General features: G+C 39.4%; 1 protein-coding gene across 3 annotated transcripts in view; it reads left to right on the top strand.

Moving 5' to 3' along the window:
- The window catches only part of SLC2A13 (solute carrier family 2 member 13), a 156,716-nt gene that overhangs the window by 135,366 nt on the left and 7,201 nt on the right, over nucleotides 1-14,149 (top strand). For all 3 annotated transcript variants that reach the window (XM_054057053.1, XM_054057051.1, XM_054057052.1), the window contains exons 8-9: nucleotides 13,214-13,335; nucleotides 13,471-13,623. In XM_054057053.1, the coding sequence (XP_053913028.1) occupies nucleotides 13,214-13,335; nucleotides 13,471-13,623 (275 nt within the window). The remainder of the gene's footprint in view (nucleotides 1-13,213; nucleotides 13,336-13,470; nucleotides 13,624-14,149) is intronic.

Raw genomic sequence — 14,149 nt, 5'->3', positions numbered from 1 at the left:
TACAGAAGTTGAATGTAACAGTACTTCAGAGGAAGGTTAAGTTGGCCAAAAGATTATTGTTAGAACAATTAAAATATAAACTTTATCTGTATTCCAGTAACTAGAGCAAGGAAGTGCTAAAAAGGCATGCTAATGCATGTAATATTGGTCTATATTTTAAACTCCTTGTCCTCACAGGTTTTTGTCTCAGGTTTAACAAAGAAAGCATTTTCAGAAAATAATTATTCTACGGTCACCCACTCCATCTTCCTTTCAATTTCAGTGGAGATTTCAGAAGGATAAATATTTTGTTCCCTCATCATTTCCCATTGAAATATGTAGTTGATTGTGATTTCAAGGCTTTACCAGCTCTATGGAAAATCATTTCTGCACAGTGCGAGTTTGGCAGATCCTGTAAGGCGCAAGGACTGCTGCGTGTTATGAGCAGTAAATGACCTAGCTTTAAAATCTCAGCAGCGTGCCCACAGCAGCAGCGCCTGACCCAGGCTGCCTGCCGCGTGCTCTGCTTGCAGGGCAGGCAGCCTGGCGAGAGCTTGGGGACTGCAACTTAGCAAATAAGTTATCGGATGATGAATTGAATAAGTGATCCTTACCATTCGGTGCCACATCTGGTAAATTCTTATAATGGTCTCATGTCCCATCTGTGTTTTGAGTTTGGGGGCTGGGTGGGATTTGCTTTGTTTTCTAAATTGAACTAAATCTTGCCATTCTCTACTAGCTTGATGTACCAAGTTTCGACCTAAGAACATGGTTTTTTACAATACTTTTGCCTATCTAAAGCTTTGGGGTAATTAAAAGCAATATTTTTTTTCCTGTGTCTGTATTGTTTTCTGGAGTGTTTGGAAGCGTTCAGAAAAACAAGATTGTAACACTGAAATAGAACCAATTTCATTTGAAGGTTGAACTACAAGTCAGTTTTTCTACTGTTACCTTCATCCTGAGTTATAACAACAACCTCGATTTCTTTGTCTTTGGTCTTTTTTTGATCACAGCCTTAGAATTACATTTGACAATCGTAGCTCAAGTGATGCTTTTAAGATGCTGATGGCATTCCTTTGATAATACTACTGACATATGATGAACAGCACAAGCATCAATAAAAGTTACTTCTAAATGCAAGTAGGAATCAGAAGCCTGGATAGAGTTTGTTTTCCTAAACTTCAGATGTCTAAAATTTTGACCTTGAACTGTTTTGTAGTTCCTTGGCTGATGGACTAAAAGATGCTGTTCCTTATTTGTAGCTGGCCTTTGCCTGTGTTTTGTAGAATAGACTTCATTACATGGCAGCAATTCCTGCACGCTGTTCTATTAATAACAATAATTAATATTAAAATATTGATACATGTTATTATTGAACCCTTTCCACCAGTATTCATTGAAGCAAACTGTCCTCATATACTGTAGGAAAGAGGTATCTCCTAGGAGAACTTCTACAGTGAATAGGCAGCTGGTTGATATTTCTGTTGTAACCGTAAGAACTTTAGAAATGCTAATTATTATGTACATTAAATGTAAAATCAGGTGAAAAAAACATTAGGTAGATGTTTATTTTATAGTAAACTTGCATGAAATTCTAAAATGCTTCTTTTGACATCATGATCTCCAGACCAATTTGCTTCAGTAATTTAATAATTAAGTATTCTGCTGCAAGGAGATACAATCAGAAAGACTAAATGCTTTTAGGTCTGGAAACAGAAGCTCGAAATTCTCCAATACTATTACCTCAGTTCTGTGAATAATTTGGTTGGAGCCTGCTGCTCCATCCATATACTCTCGTTGGAGTAAGGATGACATAGAACTTAAGCATAAAAGTGCCCAGAGCAGCAGAACCACTCCAGCCAGGGAAAGACTGGTAGCACTGAGCTACAAAGAGGATTATTGCACCACTGGAATATTTAATATTCTAGTCAGTCATGGATGCTAAATGCCAGTCTGTCTTCAACAAAAAATACATCAGTCTCCTACACTAATGAGCATTTTTGTCCAGAAAGAGCTGAAACAGAATGAAGCCTGCCTGCATGCCTGCCTGCAGGCACCTATGAGTAATAGAGAGTGATCAAATCTGTCTGGTTTTCAGTGGCAAGCATCGTGCGGCACAGGTTAGCGCCAGGAGACCTCAGGGTGACTGGTAGCCACCTTCTGCTTAATGCTTATCACTGAGATCCCGCAAAGGTTTGTCTGTCAGAAGAAATGGCAAAATCATTAATGAGCACTCCCTCCTTTCAGAGAAATAAGGAAAGCCGACAATCACTGGGTGAAGGCACAGGTGTGTATGCATGCTCATTGCTGAAGCTGAAATGAACTATTTCTGTATAACCACAGAAAAGCCAAAGCACATTCTGCAGTTACAGGATTCTGAGTCTTGCTCGACCTTGATGGCTGCTGGGAGGAAAATAATAGCTCGTCCTCTTTCCAGAATGCCTCTAAGCTACTTTTTTTGCTGGTTGTAATGTGGAGATGGCTTTGTGCTTGTGTTATTTAAAATTTATGAAATGGCATTGAAATAGTATTTCATGAACAATTAAATGTTCCCAGATGCCATTTCTTGCAAGGGCTTGGCATGTGCCCGCACCCATGCTGTGGCTCGAGATGTTTCTTTTCGGTTTGTGCTTGATTGCTGTGAAGAAAATTGAAGGGAGGATTTGCAACAGTGACCAAAGCAGTGGTAGCAATAATTGCCTTGTCCCACTGACAACATGTGCAAGTCACACCATTGAGCCACAGCCCCGTCACACACATCATATCTTCATCCAGACCTGCACATGAATACATGAGGCTTTAGGTGCTGTAATAGTGAGGTTTGCCCTCTACCACATCATGATGTTTTTTTCCACTCTGTCTGGTAGAATGCAGTGCTTCTCTTCTATTTCTTGATACTGCTCTGGTACTAAAATATCTGTTGATCATGACAAAAGTTTGAAAATTCTGGGCAGTGTCACCTCTATTGAGTTTACATAAATTTCTAAGCACCCTCTGCTGATCTGCATCTTGGTGAAGTTCTTGGAGAGTCAGTGATAACTGAAAGAAAGAATTAGTGAAAACTACAGCCTTTAACCAATTGAAAGTTTTCAGTTTGAGAATTAGGACCAAACTATTTTCTCTGTATTACTGGATCCTGCTTTTTGTGAGGGTTGGCGTAGACTTTTTAAATAAAGCACTGGAATCTGGGAGGCTTCATGGCTTGCTAATGGTGCTCTACTGGCACCCACTTCTGTTTATAAAGTGAGTGGAGTTCTCATGCCCATCAGTAGTTTGGGAGGTGCAAGAAACAGTACAATCTGTCTTAAAAGAGAAACAAAAGAGATAAAAGATTTAGGGTTAGTAAAGTTTTTCGAGTACACGAACAAACAAAGTCTTATGGTGAGAGGTGAAATTTCAGTGGACCAGCAGGCACAACCTCTTGTAAAGACACAGACTTCAGCAGCAGGATATGTCTGTTGTGACCTTCTATGACGTCTAGTTCCAGTGAAGCTTTCTCTAATACTTTTGAGAAATGTTTTCTGCAACTAAATATCAACATATCATGCTAGTAAGTGAGTCATACTTTAAATTCAGAAAAAGTTCTTCAGGGCATATATTAAAAAAACCTCTGTCTTTACAAAAAAAAAAAAATCTTTATGCTATTTACCCAATTTTATGATGAATGTATCCAGAAATAATTACCAGATATTACTCATTTATTTATTGTATACCTTGGTGTTTGAGTCTCCATCTAGATTTATGACTCACTGCTGTCGGTGTCACTGAATTTTACAGTTTCAGACCTTAAAGTAGTCTACTGAGTGTATATAATAAATCCATTTTTGTCAAGGCTTCTTAAATTGAGAATAATGCATTTAATTTTTACAGCTATGATTGCAACCTGTGAACACCTTAGCTGGGTGTTAAACAAGTTGTCTTCTGCTGGCTGATTGTTGAGTATAGTCTTAGGCTTGGATATAAATGGGTATAGATTGGACTTCTGTGCACCCAGTTTGGACAGTAATATATTGAGATATTTGAAGGTTTTACTAAAATTATAAGATGCTCATTTTCCACGCCGTATTCCTTCTTTCTTTTTCCTCAGCTGACCAGCAAATTTTGAACCTGAAACTGTCCAATGTTAAAAAGAAACACAGAATACCGTATTTTGAAACTGTGACCTATTGTCTAGTGATTAAAGTAGTTAAAATGGTCATAGGTTGAAATGCATGAAGGACAGAGATATTCTGCTAAGATGCTTATGCTCAAAACTATTTAAGATTTTTCATTTTGATCAGGTTTTAATTTGAATTCTGCCAATTAAAATTCTGTAGATATGACTGCCAGTTGTTTGTTAAGTGAACAGATGATTATTTTTCATAGTTGTATGACCTCGCACGGATTTATGCGTTATTAATATAATATTTGAATTATTTATGACATGGTCATGATTATGAAATCATACAATTTAATTATTACTAGTTAATTTTAATTTGTACTGGGGTAAACCAAGTGTATCCAGTCAGGATCAGAATAAGGACTAGGATAGGACGCTCTGTAGAGTGCAGACATTTCCTGACACTTTTATTACCATCTGACACTTTGGAAGAGTAGGAAAAAGCTTGGAAAGAAAAATAAGTCAACCTATGTGTAGTGTCATTAAGATGTATGTCCTGTAATAAAAAAGAGATATTTGCTCCTTTCTGCTCCCAGTTTTTGTGTGCTGCAGCTGGGACCGGTGTACTGGTATACCTAATGGGTGCTGTCAGCTGTTGTGAGATCTCAAATGGCTGGACTTTAACACACAGGACAAACATTTTTTTGCTTTTTCCTGGTTTGAGTCCATTTCTCAAGGTAAAGAGAGTGCCAAAGACGATGAGAGAAGCTTGCCGGACAGTGTTCTGGCAGTAGCATAGATTTGTCTCTCCCCCTTCCTGGTAGATATGATGAGAAATGAAGCTTGAAACACTTGTGGCGTGACAGCAGAGTGGGAGATTGTAGCCAGCGGCCTGGAGGTGGCCAGCAGGACTTGGAAGGCATCAGTATACTGTGAAGGGAGTCTAACGAAGTAGCAGCGTGAACTTTGAGAGGACAGGAATAGGATACAGCAATATGAAGGAGAACCTTCAGTGCAGAAACAAATCTAGAACTGAACATCTTTCATCAGAAAGTCAGAGTTACCTAATTATACAAAAGCTGCTTGCTCGGACCTTCAGTTAACAAATGTCCTAACTGGTATTGTCAGACAGCTCAGCTTCTTCCTTTGGCAGGAGACAGCAACTGTGTTGCACCCATCAGAATCCACTAATATGTGTTTGCAAAAATAGTGAAAGATACAGAATGGCAAACAGTTAAGAACCCTTTTGATGTGATTAATATTGGAGAACTATTTTTATGGGGAAAAATTGCTCCTGTTTTCAATCATTTGGTAGAATATTCCTCAGTCTATACAGATTGAATAACAGTTCCAGCACTTCATTTGTTGGGCAAATTCAGGTATGTTTGCAAAGCAGAAATTTATCAGTTTGGGAAAATGCAAGTGTTTAAATTCAAACTAACTCCCTAAAGGTTTTTAGCTAAATAAATAATAATATTTTTTTTAAATTATGTTCGTCTGTGACCAGATGGCGAGGAACAGAGATAAATCAGGAGAGTCTACTGTCTCATGCAGGTGCTTGTTCTGAAGTGACCGAGAATCATAGGATAATTTGGATTGGAAAAGACTCTTAAGGTCATAGGGTCCGGCTGTTAACCTCACACTGCCAAGTCCACCATTAAACCATGTCCGTAAATGCCATGTCTACATGTCTTCTAAATACCTCCAAGGATGGTGAATCAACCACTTCCCTGAGCAGCCTGTTCCAATGCTTGATAACTTTTTTGATGAAGAAATTTTTCCTAATATCCAATCCAAACCTTCTCTGGCACAAATTGAGCCAATTTCCTCTTGTCCTATAGCTTGTTACTTAGGAGAAGAGACTGACACCCCCCTCACTACAGCCTCCTTTCAGGTACTTGTTGACAGTGATAAGGTCTCCCTCAGCCTCTTTCTCTCCGGGTTAAACAACCCCAGATCCCTCAAGTGCTCCTACTAAGAGTTGTGCTCCAGACCCTTCACCAGCTTTGTTGCCCTTCTCTGGTCACAATCCAGCACTTCAATGTCTTTTTTGTACTGAGGGGCTCAAAACTGAACACAGGTTTTGAGGTGTAGCCTCACCAGCACCTAGTACAGGAGCACAATCATTTCCCTACTGCTGCTAGCCACACTATTTCCAGTAGAAGCCTGGATCCTTAGCCACCTGGGCACGCTGCTGTCTCATGTTCAGCCGGTTGTTGACCAGCACCCCAGGTTTGTTTCCACTGGGCAGCTTTCCAGCCACTCTTCTCCAAGTCTGTAGCATTGCACAGGGTTGTTGTGACCCAAGTGCAGGACCCAACACTTGATCTTGTTGAACACCATACAGTTGATCTTGGCCCATCAATCCAGCCTGGCCAAATCCCTCTGAGAGCCTGCCTTCCTTTAAGCAGATCAACACTACTGCCCAACTTGATGTCATCTTCAAACTTACTGAGGGTGCACTCAATCCCCTTATCCAGATCATTAATAAAGATATTAAACAGAACTGGTCCCAACACTGAGTGCTACAGAACATCGCTTGTGACCAGCCGCCAACTGGATTTAACTCCATTCACAACTTTCTGGGCCCAACCATCCAGCCAAATTTTTACCCAGCGAAGAATACACCCATCCAAGCATGACAGAAGGCCATTATGCCTTAGAAATAATTCTATTAAGTAATTATTTCAGTTATGTCTTCTGCTTGGATAAATGAAATATTAAGTAATTTTTTAATGTAATAGTGTGTATGAGCTATAGTGAAATATTACTTATGATTGATTTTAGCAGTATGTAGAGTGTCCGTTTCATTTGTAAGAAAGAAGATAAAAGGGGGATCAGAAGATAACAGCCAATAAGGGCAAAGATGCTCAGTGTGGATATTTGGCAGTTATTTCTCTATATGTTATGTGCTGCCTCAAAGCAGATCTGTAAGAAATGCCGATTTAAATGTAAAACTTCACTAGAAAATCAGTTCTTGCCCCACACACAATAAATAAAGCATCTCTAAACTCTTTAGTTCTGTAATGGGCAAAGCAACCAAGCTTCTGGGTTTGTTGTTTTTGTTTTTTTAATTTATCTTTGAATATGTGCTTTTGGTTTCCCAGAGACAGAGTACTAAGTGCCAGCCACACAGCTTGAGGAGAATGATTTTTCTGTTGATATTGTCCTAGGTCTGGTAGCTGCTACTAAACTTACCTTGCATGGAAAGTGTTGCATAAAGAAAGGACCTGGCTTTATCTCTTTAGTTAAACATCTTTTGAAATATTATGGAGAGCAGCAGTTACTATAGCTGTTCTCTATTCAGGTGCCCTGGTTTCTGTTCTTTGTGCAGGATGTCATCAACAGCTCCATAGGTATAACAGATTGATCCTATAGCAGGGGACCTCAGTGTGATAAAGACTGGTTTTCAGCTATGTGCAAATGCATCAGCAATCTGCTGAGGTGTGGTTTGCTATCTTCCTGTGAACTAAACTATTTTTCCAAGTTTTTGAAGTGCGTGCTAATATTTTAAAAGCTCTTTGCCAGTTATAGCAAAAGGCTTCAATGCGTGTCCGAAACGCTGCCAGTATTTTTATGTAACAAAGGTTAGGTGATGTCTAACTGCACACTATGACATTTTATGGGTACGTTTTTTCAAGGCTGCATCTGTTTGTTCTTTTGTGCTTTTTTCAATTGGCATCATCTGGTGTAAGAATCTTCATTTGCGTATTTTTAGCAACATCTGGTTTAATGGATGAGTTATTTCTCTGTGTAAACTACAAAGTCAAAGCAGTGGATGCAAACTTCTCCAGAGAGGCATGGAGCTACAGTCCATCTTCTCTGAGGCACAGAAGCCGTTAGCTGGGGAACTGTTAGAAAGCTTAGGAAGTATTGACTCAGATATTAGTCAGTTTTAAATTAATCTGTTTGCCTTCAGAAAAGAGTTACGCTTTGCTTGATACTTCAGATACCATCTTAGTGTATGTATCTATAACAATTAAGCACTGAAAGGAGCAGAGATTTTTCTTTAAATTGGAATATACTGATTTATAGTGAAACTATACTTACTGGTTTTGCTGTGTTCTATGAGTTGTGCTAATGCAGCTATTTTGAATGTATATGGGTGGGTTAGAGACATCACTTGATGGAGAAGAGATCATTTCCAAAGTTCTCCTCAGCTACTTGTCTGATTACCACTTAATTATTACGCAGTTAATCTGGTACCTCGCTAAACTGGGTCCTTTAAGTAATTTAAAGATAGTTAGGGGTCTTTGAGACAACTAAATAGATATAGCAGAAAAAGAGGGGCTTGAAGTTGTGAGAACTAACCCAAATATCAAGGTCCAGATTCTTCCACAGGATGAGTAATTGTTGGAGAACAAGCTTTATGAGAGGTGGCTGAGGGAACTGGGGTTGTTCAGCCTGAAGAAAAGGAGGCTGTGGGGAGACCTTATCACTGTCTACAACTACCTGAAAGGAGGTTGTAGTAAAGTGGGTCCTGGTCTCTTCTCCCAAGTGACAGGTGATAGCACGAGAGGACATGGCATCAAGTTGCACTAGGGAAGGTTCTGATTAGACATAAGGAAAAATTTCTTCACTGAAAGGGTTATCAGGCTCTGGAACAGGCTGCCCAGGGAGGTGATTGGTCTTTTCCAACGAAGTGATTCTATGATTCTATGTGGATAAATTGTCTTATGTTTTCCAAGCAGCTTCCACAACAACTTTTCTCAGTCCAAGTAGTAGCTATTCTAAATTATGTCTGTTATGTTCTCCATCCTTTCAGGTGGAAAGATGAGTCAGTAAGCTTGGCATAAATTTATATTGTTCAGTTGGATTGGTATGATATAAAAGTTAACATTCTACACAGGTAGACTGTAAAAATCTCTTTAAAAGATGTTTTTTTCAAAATCCAATGTATTTGTGTTACATTGGAGACTAAGTTGGTAAATTGTAGATTACCATCATCTTGATAACGCAGACACAACAGTTTGACTTGAGAGTAGTCCTTAAGCAGGTTTAATCATTAGAGCAAAGAAATGGATGATTAGCAAAACTGTGAATTAGGTTTAAGATCTTGCTGTATCATCAGCACCTGATGCTAAAGTTTATCTCAGAGTAGAAAATGTAGTTTTCAAATGTGCCTGTTCTAACAAGCATTTTAAAGAGATGAATGATGACATTAGTGGTTTTCTTTAGAAGTAATTGATTTCCTTAGCTTGATTCTATTTAAATTCTGACCTTTTAAGACTTTTGATCTAAATCCATTTAAGATGTTTCTGGAGGGCTTAAAAGACAATGAGAAGTCAGCAGCTTTCACTTCGAAAATATATGAACAGTTTAGAATGAAACATTTAATTCCCACAAAGTGGTATCTTTAGGGTTGCACAGTCTTCACTCTACAGCAAAGCAAAAATTAATAGAAATTTCAGGTGATCAGCTGGGTCCGTGTCTTGTGCTGTGCTCACGTGTCTGTGCTACTGACTGTTTAACCATGTTTAACCACAGATCTGTGGTTTTCAGTGTTGTACTTGGAAATTATTCTACAGCCAAATTGGCTCGAGTATTAGGAAAATTTAGGTGGGTTATCAAGGAAATGGTCTTATCCTGTTTCGTCCTCTTGTTAGTAATACTGTTTTAGACCACCCACACTGGCCCTTCTTTTCATACCTTTTTAATGTGCTGTATAAAGGTAATTTAAGGGAGTAGGGAGCAAAGCTTTAGATCTTCTGAACTACAGACCATATCTGATAAAGGATAGATTCTATGATACTGAAACCAAGCATGTAATGCCCATAATGTAGAAGTCTGCTGCTGTTCTGATTTCTTTCCAGTCAGTCAAATTGTTCTCATGAATTGTTGGAAGGTTAGGTTTTCACTAATTAGAACAGATGTCTGTCTTAAATTTTCTGTGGAAAATACATAATGAAAGAAATCCAGGGTAAAGATTTTCAGCGTAGTACTATCATGTTTTCAGTTTGGCAGTAATTTCAGAGGAAATGATATGGTGTGTCTTCACTGTTTATACTGACATGACAATTGTCCAGCATATTGGTATTTACAAACTCTGCACTGGTACCTGACAGCATCATTTCACTGGTAACCTGTTTACATGGCATTTTCCTCTGCATTTCAGCTTGCGAAGCCATGGATAGTTGCTCATCTGCTTTCTGTCATAGAAGCTCTCTTTCTGCAGGACATAATTCAGAATTTTATCTGATTTAACTTTATACAATAATTATTAATATATTCTACAGCAAAATGGTAGAACTTGTAGAAATAGTAGTGTAGCAATAGAATTAGTGCAGTAACAGAGCTTGAACTCCTTGAAGGAGTGTTAATTTTGTATGTACCCATCACTACAAGAATCCAGCAAATAAAGATGTTTGCTTTACTTTGTGTACCGTGCTGGTTTACTACTGAAGGATAAACAAAGCACAGTTTATTACTGCAAGCTTTCTTTTATATCCAGTCTGAAGTGCTATTTTTCCTGTTTCAGTGCACTGAATCTGCTTTCTTGCCACAGAATTTCCTCTCAGTTATGGTAGACAGCAGAGAATAGATGAGTGGCTTCAGCCACAGCAGGCTTTGAAGACATCTGGTTTTCCCTTGTATCATTTGTGTTCCACTCTGTCAAAAGTAGGACACGTTTGGGGAAAGATAGTAGAGAAGGAAGCATCCAGCCCTACCAACGGTTGTGTCTTTATGAATCAGCAGGCTGGTTTGTGCTAATGGAGATGAATGCGAGATAACAAATCAAGTATGTCTTTGTTTACACTAGCAGTTGAGAGAAAGCATCAGGCTCCTCTCTGAGGAGCTACTGATCTGGCTGGGCAGAGTGGAGAAACCAATCTTGGCATCAGGATGGTTTGAAAATGCTAATTAGCTTGTATTCATTACAAACACCTGCAAATGAAATTAAAGTAACAGCAAAAGAAGCAAAAATGTTGTCAAAATGATGTGAAACTTGAGCAAGCCTGTGATCTTGCAGTGGTGCAGATGCAGAGCGGGTTGCTACGTGGGGCTGAGTGGGAAGAAACAACGGGATCACCAGGTGTTCAGTAATGAATCTTCTGAACGCCATTTCCTTTATGTATAAGGAACTGTTGTTTTAAACATACGAATAGTTCTCCAGCCCAGTTCAGTCTTCTGTAGGTCTGGAACATAGCTCAGACCTGATTTAACCTGCATGCAGTGAGGATTATGTAGAGTGCCAGGGAGACATCAAGGGTGGACACTAACAGGGAACCATCCATGACTCACACTCAGAATGTACAAAGAAATGTTGAGCTGAGCCATGAAAGAGGAATGTGACACAAGAAGGGTGATGCTTAGAAGCAAGAAGAAGAAGTGGCAAGGATGGCAGCAGTACTTTTGACTGGAAAAAAGGTGGAAAATCTCTGTCATGGAAGCTGCTGGTGTCTCAGGCTGATGGGTGCTCCAGTGGCCAGGCAGCAGCTGAGGCCATAATGTTGTTCTATCTGGGCACAAGGAACATATTTTTGAGAAGGACATTCAGTTGACCTGTTTTCTAAGTTTTTTATCAAGTGAATCTGTATGCACTGGATGAAAAGACCTTTCTGGAGGAGCTTGGGAAGGCAGAGCTGTGGCAGTGTGGAAGGGTGCATGCCGGCACTGGCTGCTTTGCTGGCAGCATGTCAAGGCCTCAGTATTTCTCTGGAGACCACTGGCCCTACGTGGCTAGGGACTGCTCAAGTGCAAGGTAGAACTGCAAATTTTATGGCTTCCTGCAATTAAAGCAGTTGTTTGACTGGCTTTTCAGATGTTTGTTTTTCCAGGATTCACTGGATTGACTTCTTTTTTTTTGAAGTGTATTTGAACTTTGGATTTCCACCTGTCCTGTAATTGGGTTTGGGAGTCCACAGTGATATCCTGCTTTAAATGTTGTCCTGTTGGTACATCCATGCCAACACAAGGAAAGTTTCTGCCCCAGGAGACATGGTGGGTTGGCCACCAGTGCTTAGTACATTCCTGCTCAACCTGGGGCTGGCTGGTCATCTCTTAACAGAAAAGTTAGACGACAAATGTTTTGTTGGAAGTTGCTTTTGAAAGTTGACTGCAGTGGTGGTAGGTCCTCTGAAATGTTTCAGGTTCTCTATTGCTCTGTCATCCTACTACTTATCCTACTACTTGTTGCCCAGCTATCACCCATTGCAGGCATCTTCATTCTGGTTTTCTTACTCTCAAGCGAGTCATATCCTTCATGTACGTGCTCAAATTGTAGCCCAGACAGATGTTCAGCTCGCTTTGACTTCTTCTCTTCAAGTAAATAACACTGCATAGGAAAGGGTGGTGTCTACTCTCCCAAAAGCACCTGTTTTTTCAACTGTAGTAATCAATGTCATTGCAGACAGTTTCTCTAGTAATGGTTATGACTTAATGTCTCTTTAAACAAATGCTAATTTATTTTAAAAAAGAAACTTTACAACAAAAAAATAAAGTTGCCAATATCCTTTAAATTATATTGTATTATTGGCAGTTGGATGGAAGTACTTGATTTTATACCAATGCCTAGAAATATGTAATTTCAACATAGTCTTTGGAGTAGAAACACTTTTCTTCGGTAGCTCAGGCACAGTTTGATTCTTAATTTTGCCATCTAATTAGAAATGGTCCCTTCTTCACTGCATAGAAAAGAAAGTATACACCTCTTTTCCTTATAACTTCACTTGACCTTGACACAGTCCATGGGCATTATTGGTTACACCCAAAACATGTGGCATATGGTCATCAATTACTGAAGGACTAGCTTCCATTTCACCTTAAATCCTTGCTTATGGCATCTTTAGGTCGAAGTCCTGCTCCTGCAGCTCTTTCTGCACTGTGCCATATTCATGTGAATGGTCTCGTTGGCTTTGGTATGACCACTTGCATAGCAAAATGTAGATACAAAGCAAGTGTTTAAATTCAGGAATGTTATGCTGGTTACCCTTCATAAGACCAGGCTTGGGAAAGCACACATTTCTGAGTGAAGACGTGGCTCAAAGATCTTGATAAATTAGCTGGGATGGAGCTTTTTCATCTTAATTTTACCTTTGTCAACTTTTCATAAGACATTGTGTGCCACGTTTATATTGAGATGTCCCCCATTTCCCTGAAAACTCTTTAATACTAAGCTTTATTGTTATTTTTCAGGTGTTCAAATGAAACAGTATTCAAAAAGGAAGATTTGTTCTGGGCATACAATTTCTGCCCCACTCCGTACTCTTGGACAGCGCTTCTGGGCCTTATTTTATACTTGGTTTTCTTTGCACCTGGTAAGGAAATGTTTGTTTACATATATACATTAAAAAAAATGCTAAAGGTAAAATGTCGAATAGTGAGGCTACATTTTAAATTTACTTACGAGTCCAGCCATTAAACTGAGATTGATCTTTTTTCATAATTCTTAGGGATGGGTCCTATGCCCTGGACTGTCAATTCTGAAATTTATCCACTTTGGGCTAGAAGTACAGGAAATGCGTGTTCCTCTGGAGTCAACTGGGTTTTCAATGTGCTCGTGTCACTGACATTTCTGCATACAGCTGAATATCTGACTTATTATGGTAAGAAACAGTATGTGTCCACTTGTGCAGTACCGCCACTGGCTCATAGATTTTCTATTGATTCTGAGTTGCTCAGTTGCTTTGTGCTATGACATGTCGACTGTGTTCTCAACCCACTGTGATTTAGTAAGACTAGAGACCTGAGACAACCTGCCTGAGTTGTGTAGTTTGGTCCTGTATTCATAAGAAACATTTCTTTCTGTCCTTAACTGGAAACATAGACAGTTGATTAAAACAGGGAAGCTGAAAAAAAAACTTTCGACTTAGTGATTCCCACTTAAGGAGACAGCATCTGCAATTTTCCAGTTTATGAGGGCATCCAGGGCCAATATCAGATGATCCTTGCAAAAATAGCTGTGTAAGATGCTACTGCCCTATTCCCAGCTGCTGATGAAGTCCTGTCTGGTGGAGTCTGTGGGGCATTTGTCAGATTACTGCTCAGCTGCTCCAGTACAAGTCGTTTGAATTACATTAAGCTGCTAGGGAGCTGATGTGACCTTCGCATCATTGCTAGTACAGAGCCTTT

Source organism: Cuculus canorus, chromosome 1, assembly GCF_017976375.1.
Source record: "Cuculus canorus isolate bCucCan1 chromosome 1, bCucCan1.pri, whole genome shotgun sequence".
Taxonomy (NCBI): domain Eukaryota; kingdom Metazoa; phylum Chordata; class Aves; order Cuculiformes; family Cuculidae; genus Cuculus; species Cuculus canorus.
This window is presented reverse-complemented; position numbering and strand designations above follow the sequence as displayed.